General features: G+C 42.8%; 1 protein-coding gene across 8 annotated transcripts in view; it reads left to right on the forward strand.

Moving 5' to 3' along the window:
* The window catches only part of LOC149287140 (general transcription factor II-I-like), a 58,078-nt gene that overhangs the window by 17,776 nt on the left and 13,235 nt on the right, over nucleotides 1-27,067 (forward strand). For 2 of the 8 annotated variants that reach the window (XM_089493462.1, XM_089493470.1), the window contains exons 11-25: nucleotides 3,806-3,865; nucleotides 4,764-4,820; nucleotides 8,862-8,924; nucleotides 12,201-12,302; nucleotides 13,004-13,069; nucleotides 14,643-14,826; nucleotides 16,149-16,207; nucleotides 17,509-17,580; nucleotides 18,989-19,172; nucleotides 19,833-19,891; nucleotides 22,346-22,417; nucleotides 23,479-23,662; nucleotides 24,204-24,262; nucleotides 25,660-25,746; nucleotides 25,977-26,075. In XM_089493462.1, the coding sequence (XP_089349588.1) occupies nucleotides 3,806-3,865; nucleotides 4,764-4,820; nucleotides 8,862-8,924; nucleotides 12,201-12,302; nucleotides 13,004-13,069; nucleotides 14,643-14,826; nucleotides 16,149-16,207; nucleotides 17,509-17,580; nucleotides 18,989-19,172; nucleotides 19,833-19,891; nucleotides 22,346-22,417; nucleotides 23,479-23,662; nucleotides 24,204-24,262; nucleotides 25,660-25,746; nucleotides 25,977-26,075 (1,407 nt within the window). The remainder of the gene's footprint in view (nucleotides 1-3,805; nucleotides 3,866-4,763; nucleotides 4,821-8,861; nucleotides 8,925-12,200; nucleotides 12,303-13,003; nucleotides 13,070-14,642; nucleotides 14,827-16,148; nucleotides 16,208-17,508; nucleotides 17,581-18,988; nucleotides 19,173-19,832; nucleotides 19,892-22,345; nucleotides 22,418-23,478; nucleotides 23,663-24,203; nucleotides 24,263-25,659; nucleotides 25,747-25,976; nucleotides 26,076-27,067) is intronic. The other 6 variants (XM_089493465.1, XM_089493464.1, XM_089493463.1 and 3 more) reach the window with 6 other exon arrangements.

A 27,067-nucleotide genomic window follows, 5' to 3' on the forward strand; every position in this document is an offset into this window, starting at 1 on the left:
AAACAGGTCTGAGCCCAATTGGGGCCTGGACAAAGTCTGTCTGGAAATCTATGTGCCACGTTGAATTCTCTTATGGAAATGCTTTATAACCGTTTTAATGATAGTCTTATCCCTCTTTTTGTTTGTCACAGAGCAATAACTGCTTTTTAAAAAAATCAAACCAAACTGTTATCTTCTGCCTTCCCTGTTCAGTTTGTGGTGGCTTATTAACTGAGAAGGAAATCACCTTTCGTCGTTCTGGGCTTCAAACTGAATGCGACAGAATATGGTCAGGATTTCACTTCTCCTCCCCTCCGTTTCTTTGGACGAGTTTTGAATGATGAATGTTGCTTTGCCAAAAGGGAACGGAATAGGAAAAAGGGAACGAAGTACGCTTTGCCAAAAGAGAATGAATGATGAAATAGGCGCCAGTCCAGTGTTACGACCCGTCGCCTCGTACTAGTAGCGCAAGTGCAAGTGAACACCGAATGGTGGGAATGCCCAAAAGCAGTTGATGTTAATGGCTAATGTGGAAGAGAACCAAGAGTAAATTGAATGAATCAAGGCTCAGTGATTCCTCGCAGAAGCATGCTTGGATTTATTTAGGTAGTCGGTGGCTAACTGTGCTTACAATGCTTTCCTGATAGTTGGCTTCCTATGCCTTGGTGACAACATCACATTGCTCTTTGTCCTAAGATGGTGAGGACGTATTCTTCAGCAAATGTCCTTGCTTTATTGCTGTTGAGGCCTTCCGTTGTGGCAGTGTCGCTGGTCAAAAGCAGATGGTAGGGATTGTGCACTCTCTGGCATCCTTAAAGGTGAAGAAGAGGGCTGGAACACAAGTGAGAAGGCAGACACCTGAAAGTGTATTCCTAGTGGGATTCCTAAGGAGCCCTTGCGGTGTGGTGTTTAAATGCCAATGCTGCACCCACAACGTTGTAAGTTCGATCCTAGAGGAGGTCTCCAAGGTTGACTCGGCCTTCCGTCCTTTTGTAGGTCGGTGAAATGAGTAACCAGCTTATTGGGGGCAATTGACTTACACATTGCAAATGGCTTAGGGAGTGTGAGTTCACTGATAAGTGTTATAGAAAGTGTGATTATAATCTAGTGCTGGTGTGATTATTGTCCTTATTGAAAAGGAATACACAGACAACACCAAATTGATGGACTCTGCTTTCTTTTTTTGTTATGGTTGGTTGTCAGTGGGAGATGTTTCTGTGGTCCCTCATGTGAATGACAATGCTCCTCTTGTTTTGCCTGATCCCTTAACCTTAAGATGAAGAAGAGTGTCAAGGGGTACTTATTGGTCGGCCAGAGGTTGCTTTCCAGTGTGATTTCCTTCACATTCAGATAAATCCTGAGCTTGGATTAGGAGGTTATTTGGGATTGTGAATGAACCCTGTTTGCAGATGTGGGATGTGTTTAACAGAGAGGTGGCCTGGCAGCACAGTGAGAAGAAAGCCTCCTGTAGATTATATTGCATGTATTGCAAGATTGTTTTTAGAGTCTGAATTCTGTTCGCAGTGGTAGTTGTTGGTTGGGAAGAGTCTGCTAGAAGGAATCCTTCTGTTGCAATCTAAATTGGTCACAATTTACAGTTGCCACTCCATTTTCGCGGACTTGGGGTCCGCGTCCCTCACTGCGCAAGCATCAAATGGAGGGGCACAAAATGGGGCGCATGCCTGTGGGTGCCTATGACCACACGCCACCATCCAAGACAGTGGGGTTAGAATATTGCGGTTTGCGTTTTCTTGGAATGGATCCCCCATGAAAACAGAGAGGCGGCTGTAAATGGATAGGATGTTTGGTCTTTGTATTTAAAAGGGGGGGGGAATAGAGGCACTCTTTGCTTCAGTTCAGAGATCATGTCAGACTAGACATTTGACAGCGGTTTGATATGAGAACTGAACTAACAGCTGTAGTTTGTGACCACTTATGAAACTTGAAATTCGAAACGCCAGGTTTGAAGTGGGAAGTGTGAACCTATAACAGTGATGGCGAACCTATGGCACGCGTGCTAGAGGTGACACTCAGAGCCCTCTCTGTGGGCACATGTGCCGTTGCCCCAGTTCAGGTTTTGCCAGAGTTTGTTACTAGAAAGCCAGAGGGACATGGCCCTTTGCAATAAATAAGTGGGTTCTGGGTTGCAGTTTGGGCACTCGGCCTCTAAAAGGTTCACCATCACTGACCTATAACATGGGCTGACAGTGGGGCAACGTGGCATGTCATTTTCAAAAAGCAGTTGAAACCCAATTCACACGTCCAATTTAAAGGGTTTTTTCCCCTTTCTTTTCAAAACTGGATACACAAATTGCTGGTCACAGGTTGCTTTGGAATATCGAGTATGCATATAGCATGGCCTACTTATAGACGTAAGTTATATTTGAAAGATTTGCCACCGACTTGCATAGTTGCGGTTTTTATTAAACTATCTTTTTACTTGCCTGATGCTTCTAAATGTTACAAGCTGCTGACCTGTGGTACAAACCACTGAGGTAGTATTAAAACTTCACATACAAAGAAGCACAGAGGATATAATGACAAAAAATACCCATAGGATTTTTGGTGGGTTTTTGGGGCTCTGTGGCCATGTTCTAGAAGAGTTTCTTCCTGATGTTTCGCCAGCATCTGTGGCTGGCATCTTCAGGGAATGTACCCCACTCTCTTCTATGCCAGCATTCTCTGAAGGTGCCAGCCACAAATGCTGGTGAAACGTCAGGAACAAACTCTTCTAGAACGTGGTCACATAGACCGAAAGACCCACAAAAAACTATGGATGCCAGCCATGAAAGCCTTCGACTTCACATCCATAGGATTAATAAGAGAAAATCTGACAGATGGTTGGATGAACGAGAGAATCACTGTATGGCCAGACCTCTGATACTCCAGAATAATATACAGGTATGGGTATTTTAAACATGAAAAAATATACCTTGAATACTTCTGAAATACAAGCCTATTCTATAGGAGAATTCGTTCTCAAAGAACAGGAGAATTCTCTTACTACAAAAGAAATTGTCATGGTTCTTTAATGTGTATTCATTTTGTGAGCCTGTTCCAGACTGCCAAAATAAAGCTGCTTGGGGTCTCTTTGGAGGTATGCTCTTTAAATGATGCATGGGTCCTAAGAGTCTGGAGGTCGCGCCAAAGCCACACTCCATTCCTAAGCACTGGAGGGCAGCTTTGGTGCAGCTTCCGGACTCTTAGGATGCATGCATCATTTAAACAGCATTCCTCCAAAGAGACCCCAAGCAGCTTTATTTTGGCAGTCTGGAACAGGCTTTTTTTCCTTTTTCTTTTTAAATCTTCTGTATTGGAAGATAAATACACCAGCAGTTGATCATTCTGTTTTCTCGTTATTGATTAAGAGGAAACAAGTCATTATGCTATGGTCATTATGGTACATAAACATACCTTCATTATTAGTAAATGGATTAATTACAAATAACTCACATTTTGAAACTAGTTACTTACACATTCTGAGCTATGGTTCCATGTGATGGGCTGACAAACCTGTCTATGGCAGTTGCTGCATCTCAAGAAATACATGCCTAAGAGCTGAAACGCCGAGCGCATGGGAATAAAAGCAGACAAAGCAGCTCTATGCTGTGATATACCTTTAGGAACTCAAACACGGTGAGTTGGGCGGTATGTCTGCGCTGAGTTGCCGTTCCATGACCTAGATCTGGAAGATCCTCTTGCTGTAATCCTGTGAAACAGTCATTTGTTTCTCCAGTTTGGTGGTTCAGCTGAGCATGCTCTCTCATAATAGCAAGAGGAAAGTCTTGGAAAGTGTTTTTTTTATGGCTGTCTTTGTTTACCAAAGCAGGTCCTTCCCAAACTTCGGCGATTGATGAGAAAATCGCCATGGCAAAGTCTTACACAGGTACAGCAATTCACTTGTTCATCATCCCAGTGCTGTTTCTCACAACAACATTGACGCCTCAGTAGCCAGGGGTACTTCCAAACTTGTTTTGACATCCATGGTCCAGATTTGAGAAAGAGACGTGTGATTCCTCCCTGTCTTTTCCCTTGCCTAGCTTGAGACTTGGTTTAGAGAGAGATACCTTCCTTCTTTGGATCCTGTGATCTGAGAAAATTCATACAGGCATACAGTTACTTATCAGAATCAAATTTGGGGTATTTTGAATCACGTATCTTAGTTTTTTGAGTAACCGTTCACCTCGGTAAGTCTGGCAGGAGAAAGGTTTTTACATGTAATAAAAGGATTGATGGCGTTATGTCAGAAAATGGAAGCATTTTGTTCCAGCGTCATCTGCTTCCAAGCACCGTACTGTCCAAATTGTGTGTATAACTTGAATCAATGCTTTTTCATTTCACAACGGGCACCGTCTGCGGAGAGTTCGACATCCTTCAGTTTTATATGAGAGCGCATAAGGGAGTGGAGAGATTAGCATGGCCCCTGCGCATGGACTCCTGTGCCTGTTACAAACCGCCAAAATAAAGCTGCTTGGGGTCTCTTTGGAGGTATGCTGTTTAAATGATGCATGCATCCTAAGAATCTGGAAGCTGCACCAAAGCTGCCCTCCAGTGCTTAGGAATGGAGTGTGGCTTTGGCGCAACCTCCGGACTCTTAGGACCCATGCATCATTTAAATAGCATACCTCCAAAGAGACCCCAAGCAGCTTTATTTTGGCAGTCTGGAACAGGCCATAGTGTCATACGATTTCCGCTTCGACTGAGATACTGATTCTGACATTTCTCGTCTTAACTAGCATCCTCCTCTTTTGTATGATGGTATGTTTATATTTATGTTTATAAAGGGAACAACCAGGGTTCCGATTGCAGTGAAGGAACAGATGTGGAATTGCCAATAGAAGGTTAGAGATACGTACATCTTTTTAAATTCTAGAAAATAATCTCCGGGAAGGTGTTTTAAAGGAGTCCTTAGTGCAAAACGTATCCATTGCATCTGTGACTTGTATTCTTTTTTCCCCCCATATTCCACATGGTTGTGTTTTTATTTTCCTCCCATGAATTGTGACCCTGCATGTTTGTTGTAAATAACTACTGAGAAGCATTTGAAATAAGATCTTTTTTTCTCTTCCGATATCTCCTAGTAAGCCACAGAAACAAGCGCTAACTAACAAAGTTGGCCTTCTCCTTTCTGTTTCTGCATCCATGACATGTGGTGGTTTTTACTTTGTAGTATGTAGCATCTCCGAGGAGGTAACACTATTGCACAGTCCGATAAGTTTAGAAACAGAAGGAATAATTTGTGGTTTTGAAGTTAAGGTTGAGACTAAGGCCTGTTCCAGACTGCCAAAATAAAGCTGCTTTGGGTCTCTTTGGAGGTATGCTGTTTAAATGATGCATGGGTCCTAAGAATCCAGAAGCAGCACCAAAGCTGCCCTCCAGTGCTTAGGAATGGAGTGTGGCTTTGGCGCAACCTCCGGACTCTTAGGACCCATGCATCATTTAAACAGCATACCTCCAAAGAGACCCGAAGCAGCTTTATTTTGGCAGTCTGTAACAGGCCTAAATGCCCCAGATTAAGGACGACTTCATAATTTAAGAGTTTGCTAGCCCAGTATGGTAGGGGAAAAATGTTTAAGATAACCAGTTTGAATGCTTATTGAAGTGAAGGACATTGCAGCACCTGGGAATACATCTCTGTCCTTGTAAAAGAAGAAGCCGACTCTTCAGTTGCTTTGAAAGCAGCGGTGTTAGCAGCTCTAGGCTGCCTAACGTTTAGCGGTTCTGAATCGGTTGGGTATGAACTGTGTTTCAGAAGCATCTTTCCATGAAACAGCCCATGAATTAGCACACTGCTGAGTGCAGTTGTATGAAGAATGGATTTAAGAAATGTATGGGTCAGGGACTTCTTGGTGAGCCATCATTTCTATTTTATAGTCCTGGTAGCGCAGCGGTTAAATACTGGTACCTTAGCCAAGACGTTGTGAGTTCGATCCTTGACTCGGCCTTCCATCCTTTCATAGATTGGTAAGATGAGTACCCAGTTTATTGGGGGCAATTGACTTATAGATTGTCAGCTGCTTAGAGAGTGCTTAGCACTATAGAAATGGTATAAAAATGTAAGTGCTATTGCTATTGGTATGAAAAACCTCTGCAGAAAATTAGGCTAGTTTCTGGCATGCACGGTGCTTATGGAGCTGACCCTATGCGCTAGAAATGAACCCTGGGAATGTCTCTGTCTTGGGCTTGAGAAAATATCAAGATAAGGAAGATGTCCGCTTGATCAGTTGTGCTGCTTCCGCTTCATTCAGCCGTATTTTTGAACAGTTGTGTGTGTGTGTGTGTGTGTGTGTCCCAACATCTCTGTGTTCTGTCCAGAATTCTGTTTTGTTGTTGCCGTTTTTTAAACCTTTCGCTGGGCTGCATCTGGAAACGAATGACATTATACCTGATTTGCATCTGCAAATGGAAATTCTGCAGATGGGATCGACTAAAAGCCTTGTTTAAAATCCACCTGCATTCCCAAAACGGTGAGCAAGATTAGCCATTCGGCTGGTGGGTTAATTCTTTAAAAATAATGCATTAGAGAATATGCCTTCTTAGAAAACGGATGGAGGAACCTGCAGAATAGAAAGCAACAGTTTACTGCCTTAGGCTCATGCATGAAAGGGACATATGTTTCACTGACCAGTATTAGACTTTAGAGACTCTTTGGCCTGTTACAAACTGCCAAAATAAAGCTGCTTTGGGTCTCTTTGGAGGTATGCTGTTTAAATAATGCATGCATCCTAAGAATCCAGAAGCAGCACCAAAGCTGCCCTCCAGTGCTTAGGAATGGAGTGTGGCTTTGGCGCGACCTCCGGACTCTTAGGACCCATGCATCATTTAAAGAGCATACCTCCAAAGAGATCCGTAGCAGCTTTATTTTGGCTGTCTGTAACAGGCTTTCATTACAAATTTGTGCAGGCTTGTTTTCATTGAGGCACACATTGCTGCCAAGTACCCCGAAATATTAATGTGTACGTCTTTTCAGTAATAAACCTTCGTTTATAGGATCTTGACCAGATGCCTTGGATGTTCTCTAGGGTTTTTTTGCATTTCATTTACTATATTAAACATTCCTTTTCTATAGGTATCTCCTGTGTCTTGAGTCTGTTCTGAGCATGCTAGATCATGAATGTATAGATGCTTTCCTCATTGGTGTGTGACTTGTACTGAACTGATTCAGCCCACCATTTAGTATTATGAGAAGGAGTCTTAGGCCTGTTCCAGACTGCCAAAATAAAGCTGCTTTGAGTCTCTTTGGAGGTATGCTATTTAAATGATGCATGCGTCCTAAGAGTCCGGAGGTTGTGCCAAAGCCACACTTCATTCCTAAGCACTGGAGGGCAGCTTTGGTGCAGCTTCCGGATTCTTAGGATGCATGCATCATTTAAACAGCATACCTCCAAAGAGACCCCAAGCAGCTTTATTTTGGCAGTCCGTAACAGGCCCCTGTAGATTTTCATAACTTACGCAATTGTGCTCTTCTTCATGACATTTATAGCAGGTGCTGGAAACGGTACATATAGTCAATTACGTTGCCAGAAAACCCATTCAAAGGACAAGACAAACTGTAGTACAAGGGGAGCTCTCCAAACAGGGCTTTGTATAGCTACAGCTTTCATATCATTTCTCACCGCTTTTGAAGGATAGTCATCTTCTTGGGTTCATTTGCTTTTGAACCCAGTTTTCTTCCATTGCAAATATTTTTGCAGTCGTGACATGAACCAGCCTTTGCTGAACTTTAAGGGCAGATGTGGTGGAGACAAAAATCCCATTAGAGAAGTCGTTTGAGCTTTCTTGTCTATGTCACCATGGAGAGATGGAAGCAAACTACATCCCACGCTGCCTCTGCTTCTTTTTGCCAGAGCTTTCTTGAGTAATGCTTCATAATGAAGATGGATCCTGGAATGTTGCATGCTCCATCTCTCCTGGCAAAACGATGCGTATTTAGAAATGGACGGAGCAATCCGATTCATTGACAGAGCCAGCAATAACGGCAATAGAGCTAGGATACAATTGTTGATGTGACATCTTACATTGGAACCTGTATCCTTCTCTGAGCCATTTGAGTGTCTGGAGAGTCATTCTTCTAGATACTTGTGGCTTCATGTCTTTTCGATAGAGCCAGCAATAATGGCAATAGAACCAGATTCTAATTGTTGGTGCGATCTCCACATTGGGACCTGTATCCTCCTCTGGGCCATTCGAGTATCTTGAAAGTCGTCTGGTCATTTGTGGTTTCATCTCTCTCTCTCTTTTTGGCTGGCATCAAGGCTAAGAAAAGGAGTAACAGCAACATGTTCCAGGATGACAGAACCATAATGTAGTACTTTCCACACCTCCCAAGTCTGCATTTACGTAATGGGAACGCCATCCTTGTACTGGCATGTTGTCATGTTGTGAAAAAGTGGTGAAAATGGAAGAAATGTACCTGAAAATAAGACATTTGCTCACTCAGTAGGCGAAGAAGATAGTGGAATTAACCTGAGCTCTTAAAGAAGATGCCCTTTTCCAGATATAGCCTGAACATTTTGGCTGTTTGGTGTTAATGCACTCCCCTCTCCATATTATCGTATTGCAATTTTTATACTTTGCGTGTGCCATTGTAATTTTGTCTTGTGTCGACCACCTTGTAAGAGTGAGAAAATTTGCGATGGTACAAATCCCACTAACTCTAAAGGAAGGAAGCTTTCGGTACCCGCTGTCTGCCTAACGTAGTGCTTAGGAATTCCCACTTTCCTTCCATCGTTTTGTGACAAAAAGTACTTGAGCAATGTGTTTGTGGGTGCGTTTTATCCATAGTGCAAACACACATGTCAATTTGCCATTGTGGCGCTGAAGCCACTCTTACAGTGTGCCTGCGCTTGTTCAGACTTGGTGTTTTGTTCTGCTTTTTTCAGATTCTTCTCAACATGCCACTTCTGAAACAAGTGAGGATCCTGAAGTGGAAGTGACCATTGAAGGTTGGCCATTTTCTCAGCTAATGTTATTTTGCTCACTTGTTTCAGAAGAATCTCAGTTGTGTGGCGTTGTGTACATCTCCTCCATTCCCCTCCCTACAGAAAAAAACACACATCCTTCTCATATCACAGCATTTATTTTTTTATTGCGCAAGCTAATCCTTCCAAAATACTGGAAGCAAGCTGTCATGCTCAGAAAGATTTCTCTTAGCAGTGTTAGGTCTTCAGTGAGGCAGACAATCTGGTTACAACACTGTAGATAGTAAAACTGGTTAGTATTGTGGTTTTGAGGTAGGCCTTTTTTTTAAACTGGATATGCTTTGTTGTGCAGTTGAAATCTCCAATATCATTTTGTGGTAGAAGAACAGATGAGTGACATTGAGAAACTGGAGCCATGTGTCCAAAGGAGGGCCACTAAAATGGTGAAGGGTCTGGAAACCATGAAGCCCTATGAGGAAAGACTTAGGGTGATTCTGGGTATGTTTAGCCTGCAGAAGAGAAAGTTAAGAGGTGATATGATAGCCCTGTTTAAATACTTGAAGGGATGTCATATTGAGGAGGGAGCAAGCTTGTTTTCTGCTGCTCCAGAGAATAGGTCCTGGAGCAATGGATGCAAGCTACAGGAAAAGAGATTCCACCTTAACATTAAGAGGAACTTCCTGACCGTAAGGGCTGTTCGACAGTGGAACACACTCCTTCCTCGGAGTGTAGTGGAGTCTTCTTCCTTGGAGGTCTTTAAGCAGAGATTGGATGGCCATCTGTCAGGGATGCTTTGATTGAGAGTTCCTGCATGGCAGAATGAGGTTGGACTGGGTGGCCCTTGGGGTCTCTTCCAACTCTAGGATTCTATGATCTGCCAGACGTTGACCATGGAATTGTGCTGGAGGAGCTACAAAGGCCTAGTAGATTGTTCTCTTTAGGAATCTCCAGGTCCTTCATTGGGAATTTTGCTTAAAGTTGGCTATACAGATGCGCCGGAGGTTCTAGATATTCCTAGAGATAACATATTAATCAAATCTGTGAATAATCAAATGCACAAAAGTCAAAGCCGCAAATGTGAAGGGATTTATATTGCATTTATATTGACCCGTGGGGTAAGTCGACTCAGGTTTTTTGGGTAAGAGATGGATAGGGATCAAGTATAGAAGAGAGTAGATGATGATGGAAGAGGTCGGTGGGAGAAGGTACAAGTATGTGAAGAATGTATAAGGAAGTGAAGGGGAAAGGTAAAGAAAGTGAAGGGGAAAGAAAGAAGGAAGAGGAAGGGTGAGATGGGAAGAGTAGGGTTAGACAGAGATATGAAAGGAAGAGAAGGAGGAGAAAATAAGGAAAGGAAGAAGGTTAAAGATGGAAGAGATAAGGAAGGAGAAGTACGGATAGAAAGTATAGAGAAGGAATGAGAATGAAGATAGAGAAAAGGATTAAAAGAATGGGAGTTTGAATGTAAGGTTGAAGGAATGGAAACGTAGGTTTGGTAGTTTTATGTAAGATTTTTTGAATTATAGATATGTTTCTGTCTCCTTTGGAGGCGAGTATGTTTTAATATGGTCTATGTAAATTTGAATAAAGATATTTTTAAAAAAATAACCAAATCCACAAAAGTCAAAGCTGCAAATGTGGAGGGATGAGTGTAGTAGATGGGTGTCAAAAGTGACGTTAGTCTCACAAAAGGAGAAACAAAGCAAGCAAGATGAAGGCAGCTGAAGTACCGAAGTAGATGGTTAAATTAGAAATGGTTCTCAGGTTGGCTGTTGCTGGTGCATGCTCATAGTTTCTGTACTAGGGCTTGCAAAGTGAGCGGCCAAGTTGGTTGAACTCTGCTGAGAAAATTCGGGGAAGCCCTCTGCCAAAGCTTCATTTATGTTTGGACTAAATTTTGCTGCTGAGTTCAGGGTTGTCGAAAAGACCCTTGAGAGAGCTTTTGGGAAGTGAGTTGCCAGTACTCTTGCTTATGTAGTGGGGTATTTCAGAAGCATGCTTCTCCCTGTAAGATTGTGGATAGCTTTTCTGGCATGAGTAGCCAAGGGACGACAGCCTCGATATCATGACGGACTTCGTGAATAAAGTTGGTGAGACTGGACCCTTGGACACTTGTTTGCTTATCTCCCTTGCACTATCTGTTTGAAGTGCTGATAGAAGAAGAGGCATGATGGAGTGGAATAGCAATGCCAGATCGTTCACTTTCAGGATCCATAGCCTGTAAATGTTTCTGTCTCTTTTCAGTTTTATGCCAATCCATTAATTTGTTTTAAAGAATAAACCGATTGAAGCATAAGAGTGCAAGTCCTGTGATGGCAGTTCTCTGTTTTGTTGACTGACCCCATTCACTGGAGCATCTCTCCATCTGGCTTTCAGTAGTCTTTTGGCTCTTTCTTTAAACATGGCAATGTTTGGGGTCTAAACAAGGAGAGACCCAAAAGCAAAACTGATAGAACCATCCAGTGTGTGCTATGGACCTTTGGCATCCAACTTTCTCTTTGTCTTCACATGTAGAGAGATCTTCTAACATCTTTTAAGACTAACTGAAAGAAAGAAGTTGGCAGCATGAGCTTTTGTAGACTTGGGTCTCCTTCCTCAGATGCATTTGTCTTCACAGTAATCTTAGAGCTGATGTTTGTATCATTAAATGTGCAGTTTAACACTCTCCCTGCCGACATAGGTTTCCATTTTCTTTTCCTTTTGGAATGAATGATTCATCTCAGCAGATTTAACTCCACGCATTAGTATTATTCTGCATATAAAACCCATTTCAAAAGTCTTTTCAGCTTTTTCCCGTCTTTTCCTTGTTGCTTGCAATTTCTGTTTCTGTGTTTGGTATTGGAATAGAAACCAGCTTTCTGTCTCCTCATTCTCAGTCACACGCTATATTCTTTAGCCAGCCCTTTTTATTATTGAACTGCTGGATCTGGGAGATGCTTCATCGTGTTACTTATTTTCTTTTTCTAAATTCATCTCGTTTCGTTAAATTGGTTAAATTCGATTTATTTAGTACCGAAGCTCCACAGTAGAGTTGCTTGGTGTCTCTTACGATTAAAAGAGAGCCTCCTTGAAAGTGGAGCTTACATTGCATGTTTTCATTCTCTTTGCATAATTCGAATGTTGAATGAGTAAGTTAGATGCCAGGCTCTGACCATTAAACCTAATGCATGCCGCATTCCTAGCTGTGGAATAGCTTACTCCAGCATCCGAGAATTTGAATTGAAGCCATGGTATCTTGAAAGACATTCACCCATGGCATAACAGCAGCTGTGATGCATCTGTGTGTTTTTCTGTCTGAAGACGATGATGACTACTTGCCGCCCCATAAGAAAACAAAGAACACAGAAGTCATCAACGATGCTGCCAACGCTGGAAGAAGAAAAGCTAGGGAATTCAATTTCGGTAAGTTTTAGGGTGACGTGGCCCTTCATTTCTCCTCCTTACCCATTTTGCTGGACCAGTTTCAGCCAGTTCAGGTGGGTGCAAATGTTGTTGCGTATACTTAGGGCCCCTACAGACAGGCCAAAATAAAGCTGCTTCGGATCACTTTGGAGGTATGCTGTTTAAATGACACGTGCATCTTAAGAACTGGAGCGTGACTTTGGCTTGGCTTCCGGCCTCTTAGGATGCATGCATCATTTAAACAGCATACCTCCAAATTGACCCAAAGCAGCTTTATTTTGGCCTGTCTGTATGGGCTCTTAGACTCTCAAGATGAAGAACTACAGACTACCAAAATAAAGCTGCTTCGGATCTCTTTGGAGGTATGCTGTTTAAATGAGGCATGCATCCTAAGAATCCGGAAGCTGCACCAAAGCTGCCCTCCAGTGCTTAGGAATGGAGTGTGGCTTTGGCGCAACCTCCGGACTCTTAGGACCCATGCATCATTTAAATAGCATACCTCCAAAGAGACTCAAAGCAGCTTTATTTTGGCAGTCTGTTAACAGGCCATAGATTTTTAAAGTCTCCAGAATGTTTCCTTTAAAGGGTTTACCTTTGATATTTATGCATGGAAAACAGGATTACAGAATCCATAATTGCATGGTTAATATATGGGAAGCTTGATATATCTTCTACTGGGCTAACATTATTTTTCCTTTCAGAGAAGTGGAACGCTCGCATCACAGACTTGAGGAAACAAGTTGAAGAGTTATTTGAAAGAAAATACGGTATGTGTTCACACACTCTCTTTATCTCCTCCAAAGTGTTGTATTCCACATCACATTGAGTCTGAATTCTTATGTCATGTTGTCCTACTGTTGTCCAAGGAGGGTGTTTGTAGCCGTTTTGGTTTTGTAGAATTAGAGAGGTAGCAATAGGCACTGCATGTCTCTTCAATGAGAGGTCAATATTTTTCTAGCTTGGGCTCTGAATTTTATATGAGGGTTAGACCAGCACTAATGTGTGGTTGGATCCAGATTCAGGTGCGTGCAACTGTGCTGCCAGAAGTAGACTTCACTCCTCCTTATGGCAGCTCCTCTAGCCCTCTGAAAATGTTGCAAAAAAATATTTAAGCTCCGATGAATGGAGCTTGTGGTTTTTGTTGAGGGGAGAAGAGGAAGGAGAATAACAAAATATTAGCCGGAGAGACAGTAGCGTTTTTTCTGCTACTGGATGGCAAATCAGCCAAACCTCCAACTTCAGAGGTCCCTGAAATCCTTCCCCGTCCAAACTTTGAGCCTAAAATTCTCCTGATACTATTTCCTTTATGTTCCATTTATCATTCATTGTCTGGTGTAGAGTCCAGGCAGTTCTGAAGTTAGATGGAGACCGTTCTGAGTGAACTGTGGTCCAGTAACATCCCATGTCTCCTCTGGAAGACTAGAAATGTGGAAGGAAAAGTTTCATTGGCCTGTTACAGACTGCCAGAATAAAGCTGCTTCGTGTCTCTTTGGAGGTATGCTATTTAAATGATGCCTGGGTCCTAAGAGTCCGGAGGTTGCGCCAAAGCCACACTCCATTCCTAAGCACTGGAGGGCAGCTTTGGTGCCGCTTCCGGATTCTTAGGATGCATGCATCATTTAAACAGCATACCTCCAAAGAGACCCAAAGCAGCTTTATTTTGGCAGTCTGGAACAGGCCATTGTTTGCACTGCCAGGTGAATAAGATCTAAAGCCCCCTTCTTCTTTCTCTCTTTCTTTTTCCAATCCAAGGCAGGGTTCACTTCATCCAGTAGGTCAGTTGCTCTCTCTTTGCTATATTTCTCCTCCGGAGAATGATCCTGGCTGAATTATTTTACCTTGCCTGTAAGAGGGAACAGTTGCTTTTATAGGGTGATGTACAACTCTAGACCTGTAATGTCTAAATAGTAGAGTACGTTTGTTGTCTGTTGGCGTAGTCTTGTCCGAATTGGCAAAACAACATTTTAATGCAATCTGACATTAGGTTTCCAAACTATGACTGGGACCAGACTTGCAACAATTCCTCTGCCTCTGCACACACAGACAAGAGGGCTGAACTGATGGAAAGCAAAACACAGATAACCGATTCTTATCCTCAGTTTGCTTGTTTATCTATTAGAAGTTCAAAACAACAACAACCAGACTTTGGATTCTTGTCTAAGGTTAACACACTTCACATTTCAACTTCATGTCTTAGGTTGTGCCTGCAAACTTGGTAATTTTCTCTTTTATTTAAAGCAAGTTCCATGTATAGATGCATATTCACTGTGCATTAAAAACAGATAGTTTGGCATGCCATGCTAACCAGTGTTTCATTTGTTCTTCTCTTCTACATTAAAGCTGAAGCTATTAATGCAAAAGGCCCGGTGTCTATTCCATACCCACTCTTCCAGTCTCATGTTGAAGATTTGTATGTGGAAGGACTGCCAGAAGGAATTCCCTTTCGGAGGCCCTCCACTTATGGGATCCCTCGCCTCGAAAGGATTTTGCTGGCAAAGGAACGGATACGATTTGTAATTAAGAAGTAGGTAGATTTGTTTTAGTTTTGAGCTTAAGCAAGTGCAGGACTCAGGGAAACGTCAATGCCTAAAAAGCATCCCACAAATAATCCAACAGTGACTGCTGCCTGGATTGTACACATCATCTGCAGAGTAGGCAAAGTAGAAAGGAGGTGAAGAAACACAATAATATCAGAACTGACATTGTAGCTAAAAGTGCATACTTAAGGAAGTATGCTATTTAAATGATGCATGCATCCTAAGAATCCGGCAGCTGCACCAAAAGCAGCTTTATTTTGTGCTTAGGAATGGAGTGTGGCTTTGGTGCAACCTCCGGACTCTTAGGACCCATGCATCATTTAAATAGCATACCTCCAAAGAGACCCGAAACAGCTTTATTTTGGCAGTCTGGAACAGGCCTAAGTTAACCCATTTGCTCTTCTAGGTTCTCTCAGAACAGTGACAACTGTATCTTACCCCTTTGGGTCTGTTAGGTCCAGAGAAGCCAGGTGGATGCCTTGCAGGCCTATCCCATTCTATTTGAGTATGCTTTGCTCTTGTTTCGTTGCATGGTGATATTACTGGGCTGCAGTACATCACACAAAGAGAGAAGAAAGCTGAGAGAGCTCCAGAGATTAGATGAAACACAACACGCGGCCAAGACTGGCTGCAAGTTGGAGGGTCGTCCCATCATATACCATTTGGTGCATTCTGCAGATGTAGCAGCTGTTGAGGCTAGGAAGGTGCTCTTATGAATTTCCCACAATACCTTGGAGCACATAACCCTACAGGGTTATGGAAAATTTTAAGTGATAGCTTTCCTGATACAATACACTGACTTGTAGGCATTAGTGCTGGCAAGTCCTGCCAAGATGCCTGGGACCGGGCATCTACCCAAGAGTGTTGACTGTTGATGCTGGGCCTACCTTCAGTTAATAATCAGCCATTGAATGCCAGGGTTGGATCTGAAAGTGCGGCTTTCAAATTCCCGCTTGGCCCTGTCGCCATCTCTAAATTTTGGTTTACTTCACAGTGTGGCTGTATGGGTAAAATAGGAATAATGGCACTATCCCATGGTCTCTGAGGAAATCTATGAGGTATAAACTCTGTGGTAAAGCTTTGTTTCCTCTCATTGATATCATTAAGTAGCCCGATCTGGTGGATTGGTTTTTAATCCAAAAAATCAAAATATGATAAAAATGACGGTGCTTTGATAGCTTGCCGTCTGCTTTGTTTGATATCGACAATAGTGAGTATCACGTAGTTTTAGTGGGTGGCTTTTTGTACACTGAAGAGTACAGGTAATACAAAACTGGGAAGGACAACATGCTTGCTTGTATGTTTGTAGGCACGAGTTGCTAAATTCAACACGAGAAGACCTGCCATTAGACAAACCTGTAGCAGGAGGTAAGTGTGCATGAATTTGATTGCCCTAACTATGGGCTATCATTTTTGGATTACATTTGACTTCGATTTCTGGGATGAGGGAGGTATCAACTGGTGTCCTAGATTGAGGTGCCCTATCTGTGAAACTCTCCTTAGGAAACCTCATCTGTGGCGATGTGGGTTTGGGCATGCGTAGACTTGCATGCGTTCAGCGAAGGCTTTCTTTTCTTACTCTTTTGTGACTTGTTAGTGCTGCTTGTTGTTATTGGTTCCTTTGCTGCAATCCTGTACAGCTCAGAGGGGCATAGTAGTCCTGTATGTGGATGTATGCCATACTGAACCATATACCACCTCCACCTAGGCTTACCAGGCAGCCTATGAAGCCTCTCTGTGCAGCCATTTCATGTCTCATAGGGAGCAGACATGATCAATGAAGCATCCAACTATATCCCTGTAGCCAGATGCAAAATGTTTATAGCCGCACAAAGATCTGCCAGGGTCCTTTGGTGGTTTCAGCACTGCTCTTATCATTTCACTTCTCTGATCTTGCCCACTCCCTTCAGAGCATAAAATGGCTGTGAGGGGACTTTCAGAGGCCATGTTGGGTGCTGCAGTTGGAGGCAAGGAATAGCAACCCCTGCAGTGCGTCCAAAAGGCTATGCACATGTGTAAGGAACATTTATAGATTATGTGAGCCCTGTAGGGTTTCTGAGTTGGTTGCATGCTCAGCGAACAGTCGTTGTGTTTTCGACTCTTGATCCTGTAATTTTTTTATTAGACCCTACCTTTAGGCCTCAAGTAGATACATCTTTTGATTCTGCCAACAAGATGTGGGATTACCTTCATTTTGTCTTTACCTGAAGACAGAGAGGAAAAAGCAATGGCACATGTTGGACATTAGATGAGTGGTTAAGATTTTCCCGTCTGTATCTAATGTCTGATGCCTTGTTACTGCAGGTTACTTCCCTATAAGGCAGTGGTTCTCAATCTTTGGGTCTCCTAATGTTTTGGATTTCAACTCCCAGAAGTCCCAGCCAGCTTGCCCAAATGATCAGGGATTCTGGGAGCTGAAGTCTAAAATGCCCGGAGGACCCAAGGTTGAGAACCACTGCTCAAAGGACTCAGAAGGCTGAAATATCAAATTGGTTAGCCCTGTTACTGGAGTAGCAAGAGGGAATAACCCACTCCAGACTGACCTCCTTCCCACTGCTGAAAAAGAATCTTCACAGTAAGTCCAACTTTCCATTTGTCTTGGAAATGTTAACTATGTTAATAAAGTCTTTTTTTTCCCTTTTTCTTTTTGGTAATACTACTGATGATAGTGAAAGAAGAGTGGTATGCTCGAATCACGAAGCTAAGGAAGATGGTAGATCAGCTGTTCTGCAGAAAATTTGGTAAGTCCACTCGACAGCACTTTGGGAGGCAGAGGATGGACAGGGTAGTTTGAGAACTGGCATGCCTTCAGACAGAGTTCACTTTCCATTTACCAGCCGTGAAAGGATGAGGATTGGTTCACAGCTGTGGCAAGTTCAACATTTCCTTGTTTGAATCAGGAGCACAAATGGTCAAAATGAGGCATTCTCAGATTTGACAGCGGCAGATCAAGTGGTTAAACATGGATCTGGCTCAGTAAGAGAAGCAACTGTTTTAATAACAAAAGGAACACACAGAGCAGCGGTGCAAACACACTCCCTCCCAGCGTTGTCTTTCTCTCTTTGTGTGAAAGGAAGACCAGGAATGCAATCTCATGAAAGTAGTTCTGGAAGAATATGGGGCCTTGCATTCCCCACAGATTTCCGGCTGTAATGCAAGCAGGTAGAATCCAGTGAAGATCCTGGATTAGGTGTAAATTCTCACTCCTCAAATGCACTTTGAAAAAAGCTGGGCCAAAGCTAACAAAATGAAATTCAACATGGAGAAATGTAAGGCACTGCACTTAGCGCGGGAAGATGAAATGCATTGATATAGGATGGGGACACCTGGCTTTAAGAGACTACATGTGAAAGGGATCTAAGAGTTAGACCACAAGTTGAACATTAGTCAACAGTGCGATGAGGCAGCTAAAAAAGCCAATGCGATTTTAGGCTGTATCAATAGAAGTATAGTGTCTAGATCAAGGGAAGTAATAGTGCCACTCTATTCTGCTTTGGTCAGGCCCCACCTGGAATAATACTGTGTCCAGTTTTGGTCACTAAAATTTATTTTGAGAAGCTGGAGCATGTCCAAAGGAGGGTGACTAAAATGGTGAAGGGTCTGGAAACCATGCCCTATGAGGAAAGACTCAGGGGGCTAGGGATGTTTAACCTGGAGAAGAGAAGGTTAAGAGGTGATATGATAGCCCTGTTCAGGTATTTGAAGGGATGTCATACTGAGGAGAGAGCAAGCTTGTTTTCTGCTGCTCTAGAGAACAGGACCCAGAACAATGGATGCAAGCTCCAGGAAATGAGATTCCACCTCAACATTAGGAGGAACTTCCTGACAGTAAGGGCTGTTCAATCATGGGACACACTCCCTTGGAGTATAGTGGAGTCTCCCTCCTTGGAAGTCTTTAAACAGAGGCTGGATGGTTTGATTGAGAGTTCCTGCATGGCGGGGGGGGGTTGGACTAGATGGCCCTTGGGGTCTCTTCTAACTCTATGATTCTAAAAAGAAGAGATTCACTGGCCAGCACAGCATTCTTACTTATGAATGTAATGTAGAAGCTAAGACCTAAGAAAGGGAGCAAAACATCAGGGTATTCCATGTTTGAACATTGCTCCTGCTATGAACGTGAGATTTATGTGACTTTATCTCTTTTAACAGCCGAGGCCCTGGGAAGCACTGAACCCAAAGCTGTGCCTTACCAAAAATTTGAGGCACACCCCACTGATCTTTATGTGGAGGGCCTGCCAGAGAATATCCCATTTCGCAGTCCGTCCTGGTATGGAATCCCTCGGCTGGAGAAAATACTACAAGTGGGCAACAGGATAAAATTTGTAATAAAAAAGTAAGAGAACTAACTACCTTTGCATTTCATTATTTTGAGATTACATCTTGCCATGCCAAAATACAACTCCACCAAGTTGATCAGTGTTAAGAGGCTATGAATGTCTTGTGAGAGGCCACAGTTCTGTCTGGGTTTGGGGCCCAGACAGTTTCCAGTAAGCAGTGCTAGTAATTTGCTGTTTCTGATCGATCCAGTCGTTTGCCTCTGTTAGAAGAGATCTCCTTCATCCTTGAATTGATTCTTCCGATATCAGAAGCCTTGCTTGGATGTGTTTCTGCCACATTACTTCAGGATTGCCACATGATAGGACTAAAGGTGTTTGAGGGTGCTTTTTATGATGCTGCAAACAATAAAACATGACTTTGGGTGTTACCATGTTTACTCTGAGATCTGTATATATGCATTTCATCTTGTGGATTATTACTTTATGTGTTTCAAATGGGCTTGTGGAAACTCTTAGGCCAGTCTTTTATTATTTTGCACTTTAAGATGCATTGCTTTTAGCTGCAGTTTGATGAGTTCGATAGAAATTCATTTTCATAGCATAGAGCATGTGGGTTAGTAATTCAGGGGATATATTTTACAGAACAAGCCTTCAAGATTTGCATGGTAAAGACTACTACATTATCACTATTAGTAACTTTTTTGTTTAAATTATAGGCCAGACCTACTAACAGTCTCTCCTACAGAGGTTACTCAGCCAAGGACAAACATGCCTGGTAAGGTTTGTGCTTCAGACGGGGCTGAAGATGGATGGGAAAGTTGTCTATTGCTAAGAATCATGTCTTTATTGCCATGCAGTTTGTCCATGTCAGATTCTTGACTGACTTAATGGAATATGTCCGATGAGGCTGAGCAGGGATATTCTATACTGCCATTGGCTCTGTTGGTACAGTTAGATTGGAAATCTCTACATATGTGGAACGTATACGTGAGACATCTTTTTGATTGCTGTTGTCAACTGCCATCAAGTTGACTTGGACTTATGGCGACCCTATGAATGGGAGACCTCCAAGTCGCCCTGTTATCTACAGCCATGCTCAGGTCTTGCACACTTGGCGCTTTTTGGTTGACCCTATGAATGGGAGACCTCCAAGTCGCCCTGTTATCTACAGCCATGCTCAGGTCTTGCACACTTGGCGCTTTTTGGTTGACCCTATGAATGGGAGACCTCCAAGTTGCCCTGTTATCTACAGCCATGCTCAGGTCTTGCACACTTGGCGCTTTTTGGTTGACCCTATGAATGGGAGACCTCCAAGTCGCCCTGTTATCTACAGCCATGCTCAGGTCTTGCACACTTGGCGCTTTTTGGTTGACCCTATGAATGGGAGACCTCCAAGTCGCCCTGTTATCTACAGCCATGCTCAGGTCTTGCACACTTGGCGTTTTTTGGTTGACCCTATGAATGGGAGACCTCCAAGTCGCCCTGTTATCTACAGCCATGCTCAGGTCTTGCACACTTGGCGCTTTTTGGTTGACCCTATGAATGGGAGACCTCCAAGTCGCCCTGTTATCTACAGCCATGCTCAGGTCTTGCACACTTGGCGCTTTTTGGTTGAGTCCACCCACCTGTAATGTGGTCTCATCCTTCCCCACTTTTCTACTGCCTTCTTCCATGTTTTTAAAGCATTACCAGGCATTATTGGGCTGCCATGAAGGAACGAGGTAAGACCCTAAAGCAGTGGTTCTCAGCCTTCCTAACGCTGTGACCCTTTAATACAGTTCCTCATGTTGTGGTGACCCCCAACCATAAAATTATTTCCATTGCTACATGCAAATATGTGTTTTCCAATGGTCTTAGGTGACCCCTGTAAAAAGGTTGTTCGACCCCCAAAGGGGTCCCGACCCCCAGGTTGGGAACCACTGCCCTAAAGTGTAAAGATATACAACTGAGCACAAAGGTTAGAATTGCCATTTCCCATGACCATGTACAGATGTAAGAGTTGGACAGTAAAGAAACCTGACAGAAAGAAAATCAACGCATTTGAGATGTGGTGCTGGAGGAGAAGAGTGCTAAGGATACCGTGGACAACCAAAGAGACAAATAAATGGGTCCTTGAACAGATTAAACTTGAACCCTCCCTGGAAACCAAGATGCCGAAACTAAAGCTGTTGTAATGTGAAGTCAAAGGCTTTCATGGCCAGCATCTATGGGTTTTTGTGGGTTTTTTGGGGCTATGTGGCCATGTTCTAGAAGAGTTTATTCCTGACTTTGGCCACATCTTGAGAAGGTATGACTCATTAGAAAAGAGGATAGTAGAAAGAGAGGCGGCTCTTGGAGATTTATAGCTGTGGCTTCTCTGATGATGTAAGTTCCCATACCTACAGGCAAATCATAGCTGGTTCGGGTTTTGTCCTGTCCATTTTCTAGGGATAGACAATTTCAAGTGGTCAAGGAGCCAAATTTTGGCCCTAAAAACCTATTGCAGGCTATAACAGGCCCAGAAAAAAACCCTAAAGCAGCTGGTTTGTCCATTCATGATGTCAGTGTGAAAAACCACTTCAAACCATAATATCCATCTCTAGTTGTCCAGTTCACTGCAAACTGTGATATGGCAATTCATACATCATTTTGGCATGGTTAAAAGCTTCCTTTTTTATTTTTAATGTCTCTAGAGTAGCCTCCCCATCCTGGTCACCCTCAGATGTCTTGGATCACAATTTCCATCATCCCCAGCCACCATGGAGGGAGTAGTCCAGAATGTCTGGATTGCTCTGGATTGGGAAACCTGCTCCTAAGTGACTTATCATTGGAGTGTCATCAATAATGTTTCTGCAAGTACAGCAAGTTAATAAAGGTTATTAAAAGCATAAAAAGCAAGCCCACGCTGCAGATCTATAGACTCAAGGAAGCCATAACTGAGTTTGCAAGACCTGAGCTTTTAAGAAAAGGATCTCTTGAATGGATAACCAAAAGTTGAAAGACCAAGAGGATAATATGTTTCTTTTAAAATATTTCAGAATATTACAAAGCAATATGTCTGTATAGTAAAGGAATGCAAAAGACGTATAAACATTTTTAAAGTAGCCAATAAATACATTAATATCAAATTTGTTGTTGCAACATACACGCAAATTTGTAGGTGGCAAGTTTGAATGAATTGTTCACCTAGTTGTTATATGATGGTAAAGATATTAATTGTTTCTTGGTGGTTTGTTTTTTAAAATCCCAGTGAAAGAAGATTGGAATGTCAGAATTACAAAACTGAGGAAGCAGGTTGAAGAGATATTTAATCTAAAGTTTGGTAAGTTAACAATTTGGATGTGTCGCTATAACAGGTTGAGTCTCCCTTATCAGGGATTCTGAACTCTTCCAAAATTGTCCACATGGGTGGCTGAGATAGTGACACCTTTGCTTTCCGAAGGTTCAGTGTACACAAATTCTGTTTCACGCAGAATGGCGTTGATATTTGCGGATTTGATTATTCATGGATTTGATTAATATGTTCTCTCTAGGAATCTCTAGGTCCTCCAGTGCAACTCTATGGTCAACTTTAAGTAAAAGTTGCACTGAAAGACCTAGAGATTCCTAGAGAGAATACTCTACTAGGCCTTTGTTGCTCCTCCAGCACAGTTCTATGGTCAGTGTCTGTTGGACATTGACCACAGAGTTGCGCTGGAGGACCTAGAGATTCCTAGATAGATTACTCTACTAGGCCTTTGTAGCTCCTCCAACGCAGTTCCATGGTCAGTGTCTGTCGGACGTTGACCACAGAGTTGCCCTGGAGGACCTAGAGATTCCTAGAGAGGATACTCTACTAGGCCTTTGTAGCTCCTCCAGGGCAGTTCTATGGTCAGTGTCTGTCAGATGTTGACCACAGAGTTGCACTGTTTTTGTTATTGCAGTTTTCCCATATTCGCGGGGGTCATGTGCCCCTAACCCTAGCGCATATGGAGCAACAAGTGTACATACGAATATTTCAGAATCTGAAAAACTCTGAAATCCAAAACACCTCTGGTCCCAAGTATTTTGGATAAGGGAGAGCAACTAAAGAAACCATAGACTTTGTCTCCTTGGTTTACTTGTCATTAGCGCACAATATCTTTCTCCCAATTCTACTGTTTTCTAAATGTTTAAAATAAATACATGAATACAGTGCGGTCATAAGCCAGTGAAAAAGGATAGTTCATTATTCTGCCTTGTCAGGAGAGCATCATGTAACAACATGGTTTTCACGTAACATGGTTTTCACAGTGATGGAAAGTCCATGGTTTATTTAGCTCCTCATGTGCCTTGGAGGTGGCAAGCGGGACAAGCTGAACCACATTTCATGCCACGTCTGTAAATGTCTTTTCCCCCCACCAGGACAAGCCCTAGGTCTCAGCGAAGCAGTGAAGGTTCCTTACCCTGTCTTTGAGTCAAACCCTGAGCATTTGTACGTAGAGGGTTTGCCAGAAGGCATCCCGTTTCGAAGCCCTACATGGTTTGGGATCCCGCGGCTGGAAAGAATTGTCCGTGGCAGTGGAAAGATCAAATTTATTGTGAAGAAGTAAGCTCTTTTAACTATACAAAAAATGTATGGCTTCACCTTTATCTTGCTGGTTTTGTGACTTATTGCAATAAGGTAAAGTTTCCAAATGGGGAAACATTAAATTTGACTCATGTATGGAGGCTTTTGGAAGACATTAGCCACCTTCACAGGGGATGCCAAGAACAGCTTTTGCCCCTTTCATAAACCCTACTTGCACATGTGTGAATACGATAGTGATATGGCTATGACCAAAGCATGGAGTTTGACGGGGGTGTTACCATTGCCAGGTTTCATGTTCAGCACTTGAGCTCCCTTCCCAGGTGTCTGACCATTAATAAAGGGTAGGTAAGATGTCTCTTAAGACACAGATAGTATTACATAGGCTGCACGATCTCTTCTCTTTGTGCTGCCTAGCCCTTTTGGCTGCTGCCAAAATCTTGGCACCGCCACCAAATATTGTTGGTGTGATGAAACTTTCAAAATAGATTGTAAAAAGTCAAAAGTGGTTGCATTGTTACGCTATCACCGTGTTAAAACAAATGTGTTGTCTAATTTATAGGCCAGATCTTGTGACCTCGTATTTACCTCCTGGGCTGGCTAGTAAAGTGAATACTTCAGGTGAGTGACTTCGTATACTGCACAGTGCTTCACAGATTTAAAAGCAACACAGAGGCTGGATGGTCAATGTGTTGGGTATGCTTTGATTGAGAGTTCCTGCATGGCAGGGGGTTGGACTGGATGGCCCTTGGAGTCTCTTCCAACTCTATGATTCTATGACAGTTGAACTCTAGTAGGTGTCCTCACATACTTTCCATGCAGGCATTAATTTACTATCTATCTTACACTTGAATAAATACTTCTGTGATACAAGAGTGCGCATTATTTGGACTGGAGGACCCTGGCTGAATCTACACAAGTTAAATCACCTCGATCCTAGTACTGTTGGAACAAACAACCTTCATTCCAAAACACACTGCAGAAATAATCCAGTTTGAGACTGCTTTAACTGCTCTGGCTCAGTGCTAGGGAATCCTGGGAATGGTAGTTTATTATGGCACCAAAGTTCTCTGACAAAAAAGGCTGGGGCCTGTTCCAGACTGCCAAAATAAAGCTGCTTGGGGTCTCTTTGGAGGTATGGTGTTTAAATGATGCATGGGTCCTAAGAGTCCGGAGGTTGCGCCAAAGCCACACTCCATTCCTAAGCACCGGAGTGCAGCTTTGGTGCAGCTTCTGGATTCTTAGGACGCATGCATCATTTAAACAGCATACCTCCAAAGAGACCCCAAGCAGCTTTATTTTGACAGTCTGTAACAAGCCTAAGTGTCTCACAAAACCTTTGTAAAGCGCTATGTAAAGCTTATGGCACTATATAAATAAATGTAATAATAATAATAATACCACAGGTCACAACATTCCCCAGCATTGAGCCAGGGCAGTTAAAGAGATCTCAGACTGAATTATTTCAGCAGTGTGTTCTGGGCTGCATCCACACTGGAGGAATAATCTGGTTTGGGCCCACTTTAACTGCCATCCCAGCAGTAGCCCACTTTCACTGCCATGGCTCCATGCTGTGGAATTCTGGGAATGGTAGTTTGTGGTGGCCCCAGAGCAGAGCTCCGCTTAACAAAAAGATCAGCTTATCGATAGGCACACATAGCCGCTTTTTACACAAGTGTAACAGATGTAGCTTCCATCTCAGTCCAGGACATCATGAAATCCAGTGACTTTCTAAATTGTAGAAATATGATTAGAAAGGTTCAAAAGACCAGTCTGTCGCTCTGTCAAGGTAGGAACACATCTGATGCCTGCTACTGCTGGGATTTGTGCCACTTCTGCACACTATGTATACACAAATTTGTAAACAGAAATACACTGTTTATCTTCAGGAATGGTTTTGATTTGTTCCTTAACCCAATAGTCCACTTCATCCAAGAGGCTATGCATGGCAAATTATCTCTAACTATTCTTTAGGCAGCCTTTGATCAAAGCAGTAAACATTATGTCTTACTCTGTAGGATCCCAGTCTCCAAACAGTTCAAACTCGGCACTAAGTCCTGTAAGCAACTCAAAGGTTCCAGAAATCGAAGTTACTGTAGATGAAGGTATGGCATTCCATAATAACTAGGCAGCCTGTTGTTTCTTGTTGGTGCCATTTCTTTTACCTGCTGCTCAGATGGCACTGGTTCTGTATATGACTGGGTTTGTAGTTGGAAATTCTAGACCCACATGTTCATAATAAACCCGATGACGTTCAAGCTGTACCACTTTATTGCTGTTGGCGTTGCTCTGGTCACTAATGAGATGGCAATTTTGTTTGTATGTTATGATGCAGGCCTTGCTAGAAAGACACCGACCCCAGAAGTCAGAGCTAATCCTCAAACCAACGGATCTAATGTGGGCTTTAAGCCAAGAGGAAGAGAGTTTTCTTTTGGTAAGTTTTGAGCAAACGTATTGCAGGAGGAAACTGTTCTCAGATTGCAGGAAGGACGCATCTAGGAAATGGTTTAACCTCCGTCTAGGAACTGGGTTAACTGCTAGACAATGGAGTCTGTTTTTATCACACTTGTTCCCTATGATTTCCCATTTGGTCAACCCAGCTCAAATCTTTGCGCCCCTTCAGCCTCACTTCCCTTCCATACTTTCAGTTTCCTTAATTTCTTCTACGTACTGTTTGAAACAAACAGACAAAACGGACATTCTCTGGAGATGCCAGCCACAGATGCCAGCGAAACATCAGGAATAAACTCTTCTAGAACATGGCCGCATCTCCCGAAAAACCCACAAAAAACTGGATGCTGGCCACGAAAGCCTTCGGCTTCACAAACAGACAAATCCTTTCCTTCTTTCTATTCTTTCACCTGTTATTTCTCTGCCCCACTTTCCCTATTAGTTTTGTCTTGAGGATGACACCTCTGTGACGTCTCAATCCTCTGTGTCTCCTAAGTTCTCCGACACAGGCCAGGAGTCACTGCTCAAGCATGTCCATATATTGAAAGACAGAAGAGTGCTTTTAATAAATGAATTAGCAGCCCCTGGTTTTGATCATCAATGGCAGCTTTGTGTGGCTTGCTTTCGGAAGAATGGTGCTTAAAGATTCAGAGTAGGATAGGTGTTTTCCTTCACAGCTGCAGCAGATGGACTTTTTGGAGCTGGAAGACAGAAGGCTACTCCTAGTTCAGTGTAACAGAGTCCTGTTTAAATAAAAAGTTCTTTGCCTGCTGGCACAAAGAGAGCAGAAAGATAGCCAACCGAGTCTCTCTCCATAGCCTAGGACAGTGATAGCAAATCTTTTAGTGACCGAGTGCCCAAACTGCAACCGAAAACCCACTTATTTATCACAAAGTGCTTCACTTCTCTGGCTTTCTAGTAATGAACTCTGGCAAACTCTGTGTTGGGGTGATGGCACACATGTTCACAAAGAGA

Source organism: Sceloporus occidentalis, unplaced genomic scaffold, assembly GCF_023333645.1.
Source record: "Sceloporus occidentalis isolate IW3139 unplaced genomic scaffold, rSceOcc1.0.p SCAF_64, whole genome shotgun sequence".
NCBI lineage: Eukaryota > Metazoa > Chordata > Lepidosauria > Squamata > Phrynosomatidae > Sceloporus > Sceloporus occidentalis.